The sequence below is a fragment of the Anguilla anguilla genome, chromosome 2 (genome assembly GCF_013347855.1).
Source record: "Anguilla anguilla isolate fAngAng1 chromosome 2, fAngAng1.pri, whole genome shotgun sequence".
In the NCBI taxonomy this organism is placed as follows: Eukaryota; Metazoa; Chordata; class Actinopteri; order Anguilliformes; family Anguillidae; genus Anguilla; species Anguilla anguilla.
In genome coordinates this window covers 72,156,035-72,166,472 of record NC_049202.1, presented here as the reverse complement: position 1 = coordinate 72,166,472, position 10,438 = coordinate 72,156,035, and the positions used below count along the sequence as shown (strand labels likewise).

General features: G+C 44.8%; 2 protein-coding genes across 3 annotated transcripts in view; one reads left to right on the top strand and one right to left on the bottom strand.

Moving 5' to 3' along the window:
- The window catches only part of LOC118219617 (cytochrome P450 2K1-like), a 607,214-nt gene that overhangs the window by 152,990 nt on the left and 443,786 nt on the right, over window positions 1–10,438 (top strand). The gene's annotated exons all lie outside the window — the stretch shown is intronic.
- nxnl1 (nucleoredoxin like 1) lies at window positions 33–7,677 on the bottom strand. Its single transcript, XM_035402980.1, has 3 exons — window positions 7,312–7,677; window positions 4,671–5,000; window positions 33–4,345 (listed from the first exon to the last, which is right to left on the bottom strand). Exons 1-3 carry the CDS (start codon window positions 7,326–7,328, stop codon window positions 4,033–4,035), a joined length of 660 nt encoding a protein of 219 aa, XP_035258871.1. The 5' UTR covers window positions 7,329–7,677; the 3' UTR covers window positions 33–4,032.

Below are 10,438 nucleotides of genomic sequence, written 5' to 3'. Positions count from 1 at the left end.
TGAAAAACATTATGGAATACATTTCAACATCATTAATTTCCCCCCAATTTATTATTATTATTATTTTATTGAACATACATACAAAAATAAATGTGACATCAAACAATAGCAACAGAGTGGTAGTGTAGTTTAAAGAACTAGACTTATGACTCGGTTGTGGATTTTTTTCCCCAGGGGGAATAATTAGGGCCTGTTGTTGTACCCTTGAGCAAGGAGCATCTAAGTCACTCTGGTTAAAAGCATATGCTAAATGCCCTGTTATTTGCATTGTATTATTTAAATAATGGATTTGAGCTAAGAAAATGAATGAATTGTATAGACAAATAACTCACAAAACATTAATAATTCAGTTACAACCCTACACTTTGACCCTTTTTTTACATAGATCTTTACACATAATCACCCCATGCAAATACTACCACAAAAAGTGCACAGCAGCCGAAGAAATGTGGCTCATGGTTTTACCGAAACAAATAAAAAGCAAAAATGCATTAATTTGAAAAGCAGTAATGAAACCAGAACATTACGTGCAACGATTAACTTAGGCCCTGCCCATTGCAGTGGCCACTCGAATGACTGCACTACAACAAATACAGAACAGTACTGTAAAAAGAACTAAGGAATGACCTGGTAAGAGCGCTATCCAATCACAGCTCTGGACGGCCATATTGTCTGCTCGTTTTCATTGGTGCGTAACAGTGCAAGCAACTGCTTTAACTGATCAATTCAGTGTTCAGTTATAACGAAAACCAGCACACCAGGTTCCCAGTAGCTCTGCCCCACAACATAAACATGACAGTATATACACAACATACACAAGTATTAAATTGCCATTTATTGCTTCATTTAATAGGTAACTGAGCCTGATGTATGTTTGATGTCCCTCAACGCAATTCATAAGTGAACAGACGCTATGCCACCACCTAGTAGTGATTAGCACCTGCTCAGAGGGATAACCAAAAGCAACATATGGCCAGGGAGATGGAAAATGGCCTCTTTATTCCGGGGTCCATATACATTGGGAAGGGGGGGTGGGATTTGCTGGCTACCCAGACCTGAAGGTTTTGAGATGTGGTTTCCAGCACTGCTTTCCCAGCAGATTTGACAGACAGCAGCCCAGAGTGGCAGCTTAATGGGAGTGTAGTACAATCGGTAAGGAATGGTGCTGGTAACCTTAAGGTTGCAGGGTCGATTCCCTGGTGGGGTACTGCCATTGCACCATTGTAAGCAAGGTAGTTAACCAAAAACTGCTTCAGTATATATCCAGCTGCAAAATGTCATGTAAAAATGTTGTGGCCTCTGAACAAGAGTGTCTGCTAAATGCCAGTAGTGTAATACAATGTAATAATAACACCTCACTCCTGTAGGCCAAGTGATAGAATTGCAATTCAAAGCCATAAACGTTCCTGCTTTTCAGGGAGTAAGCCATACTTTCTAACCAATCACACCAAGTAGACTGAAGACAGGGTCTAAAGTTTTTTATGGTGGTTAACTGTGAGATACAGGGAAATGATTGGACAGGGAGAGGATGCATGCGTTTCAAACTTCCTCAAACCACCCCTCTGTCGAGGTTGTCACGTTCCTGGTGTGGCCAGTCCTATCACCGCTATGGTCAGTGCTGTTCCTAGACAGTAAGACGAGAGTATCTCGAGATCTCTCGAGACCTCATCGTCTGGATTCTGAGGCTACTTCAACTTGAACACCTCACCTGTGTTTGGGTTGGGGTGCTCTGCTGGTTGGCTGAGTGCCAGCTGTACCTCGTATCGCCTGGTTGCCCACTCTGTTCCTCTGGCCATGACAATTAGTAACATGTATGAAGTCCAAAAGCAGGCAATATTGTAAGGATGGTTGAACCTGCCATGTGCAAATAATAGCATGTCCCAGACGTATCAGCTGTTGCATGGTAACTATTATTTCATCACAATAGAAGTGTGTATTTCAAACAGAGATACTACATTACGTTAATTTTGGAGGGGAGCTGATGAAAGTTTGTCAATTGTTTCTAGCAGGGAGAGTAAGGTTCCTGAACCACCCAGTGGATGGAGCAACTCATTTGAACCAAGTTTTTTCTGTCCACAGATAACAAATCACTGAGTTGCTAAAAGTAGGATGCTAGCTTGGCCATTTTTTTGCCTTTGCGAAACCTCACTGTCACATCATGATTGATCAGGTTTTTTACCTTTGTAATTTCCGAAGAGTGTCACCAAGCCTGACCTGGGATCAGCTTTTAAAGAAAATGATCAAACTGTAATCCCAGAGGGCTACAGTGTCTGCCAGTTTTCAGTGTGCTCTTGGCTAAAGAGACCACACCTTTTATCCTGGCCCAAATTAGCTGCCCATTGAAAGGAAACCACAAAAACAATCTCATTGACATGGCTGTCCTCCAGGACTAGAGTTTGAGATCTCTGTCTGAAAGGTAGAGAGTTGGTAGATAGATGCCACTCAGGACTGACCTAGGATCAGCTCATACTCAGAGAGTTGGTCTTGATTACCACCTTGCACTGATTTGGGATCAACTCTTACTATGAGCTGGGGCAGATTACTGCTTACCACTGATCTGGGGTCAGTCTCAGCCTGGATTAGATGTCGGGGTCAGCAGATCTTGGATAAGCTGTCTAGGAGAACATCCCCCATTCTTTCTCAGCAAGCTCGATCACCATGGTGATAATTCCCTCCCACAGCACCACCAGGTAATGCAGAGTGGCCACCAGTACACAAAATCATTAGGTCACCTTCAACTCATTACATCACCGAAATCTGACAAATCTCAACTCTTGCTCTCCCGAAATCCAAGCACCTGTGCTCCTCGGACCTGACACCTTTATCTCTCCTTCAGCCTCGGTTCTGACATCCTCCCATTTATCACCTCCCTGGTCTGGTGAACTCCTGCTTATCCACTGGATGTTCTACCTCCTTCTTCGATTTGACCCAAATCACTCCCACTACTGAAGAAACATACTTTTGACCCCTCTGCCATCATTAATTACAGACCTGTCTCTGTCCCCATTCCTGTCCAAAATTCTTGTATGAGATGTGTCTAACCAACTCTCTAACTTTCTCAGGTAACTAGTTGGACCGACATCAGTATTCAGATTCAGATTCAGACCTGACCAACTGACAGATACAGTGCTCCTTTCCATCAGCGAGGCACTCTGCTTGAGAAGACTTCCTCTCCCTCTGTCCTCATCCTCCTCCACCTCCCTGCGGCCTGTGACACCGTGGATCCACAGATCCTCCTGTCGTTGCTTGCCGAAATGGGGACCCGCAGCACAGCCCGGGATTGGCCTTGGTGCTATCTCACCGGTCGTTCCTTCCCACCTTGCAGTATCCACAGCGGTCCTCCAAGGCTCTGTTCTTGGCCGGGAAGACTCCGGGTTATGTCTGCTGTCTGTCCTGGCCACCCGGTCGGGTAATGGCCTCCCCACATCAGTCAGAATAGCAGAGACACTTCCCACCTTCCCCCGTAGACAGCAGACTCAGCTCTCCAAATCATACATTGGCTCCTTCCCGCTGGCCCTCCCGAGCACTTCTGCCAACGGTTTGCCTGCTAAAACTGTGTTGAATTCGACTTCCATTTCATAGCACTTCAATTTTGTTGTTTTTTTAATTTTTTTTTTTTTTTTTTGCACTGCGAACTTGTCACTTTGCTAAGTTGTACATCTTGCTATTGTCTAATTCTCGTTAATCTTGTTATTATTTATCTTAGTGTCCCTAACAGACTTAACTAGATTACAGTCCATTCTCGGTTTTCTGATTCATGAGAATTTACTTCCCACCTCTAGGGTTACTGTTGCTCTTAACCCTATTTTATGCTCTTGTCTTCTTCTTATAAGTTGCTCTAAGTAAGAGTGTCTGCCAAATACCAGTAATGTAATTCCAACCATGGAACTGGATTTTGCGTAAAACCAGCCTACCATTGCACTGGGGCTAGGGGAGGGGACAGGGTTTTTCGATTGGTTAACAAGACCCAGTGTGATAAAGAGGAGCAGATTATGATAGGTACAAATCTGGACGTTCCGTCACCATCCACCTTTACCCCCATGGACCCTGTCCTTCCTCCTCCTCTTCTTCATCTTCATCACCATTCCTTTTCTTCTTTTTCTTCTCCACCTTGTACTTAAGCCTGCGTATGGGGTCTGTGATGCTCCGCATTTTGTTGTTGTCGAACTCCTCGTTCATCATGAAATTCCTGTCGATAAGCTCCGCCCCTTCCTGCCAGTTCTGGAAGCAGTCGGTGCCCAGCCTGCAGATCTCCTCCACGGCGTTGCGGGAGAGGACCGAGCCGTCTGGCCGAAGCACTACCACCGTGGGGGTCTCCTCTACCTCAAACATCACCTCCAACTCCCTGAGAGAGACATGCACAACACACACACACACACACACGTTTTTATGTTCTTATTAGTGCAGTGAACTTCTTTCCTGGTCCTTGAGGGCCACAGGGTCTGCTGGTTTTTATGTTCACCTTAACATAAGCGACCAGTTCAGACCCAAAAAACCTAGTCAGGAAAGTTAAAATTGTAACAGAATACTTCAGTTGAACAATTAAGTGCCCAGCAACTTCAAAAGCCAGCAGACCGTGTGGCTCTCCAGGACCGGGAATGAAGATCACTCTAATAATGGATCTGATAAAATGAAGAAACAGGAAGAGGAAACAAGCAGAGGATACATACTTCCTGTAGGTGTCCTCGTAGGGCAGGAACAGGCAGCGCTTGGGCAGGTCCCTGAGGAACTCCTCCTGATTTTCCTCCGTGGTATCCATGGAGACGTAGAGGAGCACCAGCTGGGCGGAGCGCTCCACGTAAAACTCGTCCGTCAGCCGCTTGAAGAAGTTCTTGAGCGTGGGAACAAATTCCTGGCAGCGTTCGCACTCTCCCGACCCGAAGAACAACATCAGGATGCGGTTCTGGAGCCGGAGAATGATCTCCTTCTCTGTGTCCAGCTCGTCCTTGTCCCAGTTGTTATGCACTAGAACTTTCCCAATGAAGAGGTCCACCATGATGCTGGTGGGGGGGGTGGGGGGTGGGGGGTGGGTACAAAAACAGGGAGGTGTCATAGATTCTAGTATGGATCACATTTTTATGCACAATACTACACCCAGCTGTGGCTGTCAATATGTTTTATAACTTTAACCTTACCAGGTAAGTGACCTGAGAACTCAGTTGTCTTCTGTAATGGATAGAGTGGAATCAAAGTGAGCAGTAATGAAGCAAGGGATTGTGTAGCCTATTAGATACAGGGCTAATTAGTTAGATGGCTGTAGAGTTTTTGTGGGAATTTGACACCGGCTAAACAGCCCTACTCTTTCTGAAATGTGCCACGGGCTCTTTAATGACCACAGTGACCCTGAACCTAGGTTAAACATCTCATCCAAAAAGACGGAAATTTCCTGCCAGCATGTTTAAGCTGTTTTCATTCTGATCATTTTATTTTGTGTTTGCCAACCTGTAAGTTCCTGAGAGAACCCAAAAAGGACAGGATTAATTAGCGTCGGTTAGCTGGGGTGCAAAACTCCGGCCTTGGAGGGCCAGTTTGCGGTCTGGTTTCTATTTAAACCAGTTACCTTAATTTAGTTCTCTCTCAGCTGTATAAACTATGCTGCTTCACTCCTGTAATTGATCACAGTAACATATTTAGGGTACACTTGCAGTCTGTGGCTGTAGTTGGTGCTTATACAAATGTCAGATCAAGATACAGTATGATTGAGCTAATTAAATAAATATGGTCAGAAGTTGGGTCAAAATCTTGAAATGGATCAACCCTTGTGCACCCCTACATTCGGCGATGCCTTGATACCCTGGAGTCCTGTTTAATAAAACGGGAATTTCAAGACTCCTGCTTTGTTTGAATATTTTATATTTTTTTTTACATTAAGACTGAGTCGTGACAAAGGATGGACATCAGGGGACTTCAACAGAGCCAAACAGAGGAGAGCCAATCAGAAGCCAGATTCCTCTGTGACATCACCCTGCCCGCTTCAGTTGCCAGAGTCTTAATGGAATTAGTGAGTCGATAAGCTGGCTTGATGTCAACAGAGAACATGGTATTTGTGATGGGAGCCGCTATGTGTTGAGTAAATGTTTGCGTCTTTTTTTTTTTTTTTGACTGATTGATTGAAACTTTCTGAGATTCTATTTATTTGAAAGTGCTTCTGCAAGCACAGACTGGATCAGTCCTGGCCTGAGGGCTGCTGGGGATAAAACAGACATATTCCACACGATTCCACACGTTTTGACTTTCAGTCGGAGGTGTACGATCACACCTTGATTTACAATGGGCCAAGAACATGCTGAGTTACAGAGACAGACCTTCGTGGACCGATAAACCTTTAATACACCTGACCAGACATTATCTCCTTGCGTTCTTCCAGTGTTGCAATCAATCATCTTTCTAAACAAATCTATAGATTTACACACAACATAAAAAAAACGTTAATTCTTTCAAAAAGTGTTGAAGATTGACAGCCAACAGTCTGTGCTCTGGATTCTTCACAGTATGATGCTTCACTGCTGTCATAACATTTGGACAACATCTAGAAAAGCACTCTTTTCTATTTTTGCAATACATAATAACACTGAACCTATCAGGTGCCAGATTTGGCGAGGTCTATGCCCTCTTGTATCTGGAAGCATCCGTAAATACTGCCAGCCAAACAGGATAACCCAAACTTTGGTCCAGATCTTGGTCAGAAGCAGCCCTCAGTCTTAAAATAAAGTCTTAAAGAAAGTGTGTATTTAGGTGGGTCCCATGGTCTGGTATCTGTTAAGGCTCTGTTCCAGTGTGTGGATGGGCCCCACGGTCTGGTATCTGTTAAGAATGCTTATACAAACTTACGTTTGTATAAGCACCAGCGAGAGCTTAATGATTTAACTGTGCTCAAATACAGGAGTGAAGCAGTGGAGTTTATAGAGCAGTCAGAAAACTAAAACTGAGGTCATTGGCTGAAACAAAAACCAGCATGTGGACTATCTCTCCAGACTGGAGTTGTGCAAACCCTGATTTACATTTAGTTGATGTGGTTTCCTTCCACAGTCCAAAGACGTACAAGTTAGGTTAACCAGAGTGTTCAAATTATACTTGAACACTCTGGTATGAGTGAGTGTGTGAGTGAATGGGGTGTGTGTGCCCTGCGATGGATTGGCGGCTTGTCCAGGGTGTATTCCGGCCTCTCATCCAGTGCAAGCTGGGATAGGCTCCAGCCTGGAGATCCATGGCCTGAGCCGTGTGGTCCTCAACCCCGGACCCACGGCGCCAGAACCCGCTGCATCAGCGCCGTGTTCCGGGCGTTAAAGCACACCTGAGTCCAGCACTCACCTGGTCTGAGGCTGCATCCAGGGCAGGGTCGCGGTCCTTCTCTTCCGCTGGAGAAGAAGTGCAGCGTGGGCCAGCTCAGTAGTCCTTCCCTCTCTCTCTCTCTCCCTCTCCCCCGTTAGCCCGCCAGTTCAAACCCACCTCCCTCTTCAGACTTTGCGTCAGCTCGACAGTCCTCCGTCTCTATCTGATCTGCTCTCCGCCAGCTCAGCAGTTCTTTCCTTTCACTCCCTCTCCTCTTGTCAGCTCACCCATTCCTCTCTCTCCCTCCCCTTCTTTCTCAGTCTCTCTCTTCTCTCTGTCAGCACACCCTCCTGGTGGCTGTGTCTGGGGTGAGAGGGGCGTGTGTTTCACAGATTAACAGGCGGGGCAGACACTGTGGATATGGGGGGTGGGGGGGGGGGGGTGTTGGGTTCGATGGCACACACCCATCTAGCAAAGAAGAGGAAAAACAGCCTTTAACAGCAGCTCAGATGCAGTCGCCTAAATCTAGGGATCAGCACGGGGTAATCCTCTCAGAGGGAAGAGAGAAAGTGTGTGTGTGTGTGTGTGAGACAGAGAGAGAGGGTGTGTGTGTGTGTGTGTGTGTGCGAGACAGAGAGAGAGAGGGTGTGTGTGTGTGAGACAGAGTGCGCACATATATAAAACCCATGGGTATAGACTATCAACTTTCAATTTATGACATTGTTTACTGTGCTTTGGCAACACAATGTTATTTGTCACGCCAACAAAGCTGTATTTGAATTGAATTGAGTGAGGGAAAGGGGTTTGTGCACAGCCTAATGTGAGAAAGACAAAGAGCAAGGGATGAAGAAAGGGGAAACTGGGAAAGGTATGATCTTCATGTATTAAGGCAGACTGGGGGGGTTTGAAGTGGAGTTCTGAGAGTTGTGTGTGTGTGTCTTGGCGCCTGCAGAGCTAGAAGATCGTGATGAAGTTTGTCAGAAATCCAATAAGCCTCCTTAGCTGAAAATATCAAGTGTTTTTAATCTGGCTGAGAAAGCAAGGACAGGTTAGGGCAGAGAGAGAGAGAGAGAGAGAGAGAGAGAGGGAGGGAGGGAGCGAGGAGAGAGAGAGAGAGAGAGAGAGAGAGAGAGAGAGAGAGAGAGAGAGAGAGAGAGAGAGAGAGAGAGAGAGAGAGAGAGAGAGAGAGAGAGAGAGAGAGAGAGAGAGAGAGAGAGAGAGAGAGAGAGAGAGAGAGAGAGAGAGAGAGAGAGAGAGAAACATTACCTTCAGCCAGGCAGACATACAGTAGGATAAAATCTGTTCCAAAGTGGGCTGTTAATTAGATGTAATTAAGCTTAACTGAGAGTAAAATAAAGGTTGCTGAGATTTAAGAGATCATGACTTCGGCGTTAAATTATCACCAAACCTCCACCGATGAAGGGTTCCTTCTGCCCTGGAAAAACACGTATGGCCTGTTTGTGCAGATAATTCAAAACCTTTCTTCTGCTTTCACCCTTCTCTGTGAGTCCTTCACTGTGAGAAATTGGGCCTCATTCACAAACCTTCTGTTACATTATTCTTACTTTTGTTCTTAAAAATGTTCCTATGAAAAACCACTATGGGATTCATGACACATGTGCAGACCTCTGGTTTTGTGTATATCCCAGGTGTATGAGGCGATGAATGCTGGCTGTTTGTAAATGTTATGCACAATCCTGTTCAGCATAAGGGAACAGCCATGAGCGAATACAGATAAGAAAAAAATGATGAATGCCGAAATGTTCTTGGAAACCTTCTTATGCCCAGGTTACGATCAAATGTGATCGTACACACATTTCAAAAACACGAAGAAACGACACAGTTGCAGTTTAGAATTTTTCTGAATGAAGTGCTCCAGTCACTCTCTGGTTTAAAAAATATATTTTTAAAGTTCTTTACACCAAAAGGCACATTTTGGAAGAAGGAGGGGGTTTGAGTAAGTGATTTTTGGATACCCACCTCCTCAACCACTTCTCCGAACTCGCCGCACTTCACCAGGTGGCCACCAGGTGGGGGGCTACAACGCTACAATCTAACAACATTCTCACTGGATTTCTTTACATTTCTGAGATCTTTTCACAGACAGGAAAAGCAGAACTCCAGGGATACAAGCCCTCTCAGAGTCAGGATACCCCAGCATGCTCCTGGCTAAAGATGGAGGTCATCACAGGTTCAAACAACGTCATTCCTGACCCAAACTACACCAGAGAAAACGGCAAGCATTTTTTGGCTGAATGTGCCGTTCTCATCATTATGTTGTGTTATGTTAAACTCTTACCTGAACAGGATCGGACCTGAGGTAAAATAAATAAAAAACAGACTTTACCCAAAATGGACCCGATCCTTTGATAGTTGCCCAATGAATGTCACGCGATATAACGCAATGTGTATGAGTGTGTGAGTGAATGTGTGTGTGTGTGTGTGTACAAATGAGTGAGCAATTCTGCGTAAATCAATGAGTGAGCATGAGAGAATCAGTGTGTGCGCGTGTGAGTGTGTGTGTGAGAGAGAGTATGTCTGTGAATGTGCGAATAAGTGAGTGTAGACCCTGGAGGACCTCTAGCATGACCGTTTACCTCAAGATTACCTCCCCAAGGGGTCAGAGGTCATAAAGGAAGTGCCACTTCAGCTCACAGGAAGTGGGAGCGTGGGACTTGCTAGTCAGTTCTGTAGATTTGGTCACACACACCACTAATCAGTCTGCCCCACTGACAAACTGAACACAAATATAAATAGTAGAAGAAAACATTAACAAAAAAATAATAATTCAATCTGAAAGGCTCTGAATATGATGGCCCTTCTTTTGGTCCCGAGCAGCAGAGGGATTGGTCACTCCCCTGCAATTTCATTACATCTGGTCCAATCAAACATTGCTGATATTCCACTGATCCAATGGGACTGGTTCCTTCTTGCCAGTATCCAATCAGAGTGCTGCATGCATTCCACTGTAAGTACAATCAGATGGCTCTTTTCACGCTGCAGTTCTAACAGTGCAAAGGGTGGATCAATCCCAAACACTGATGTTCAGAAATTATTTTTTTTAAATGATAAAAAGGGGAAAACATTTTTCTAAAAGAAATCTGTAAAAACAATATTTTTAAAAAAGAAGAACCTAAGATTTTAAGAAAATTAAAAAAGGGACACT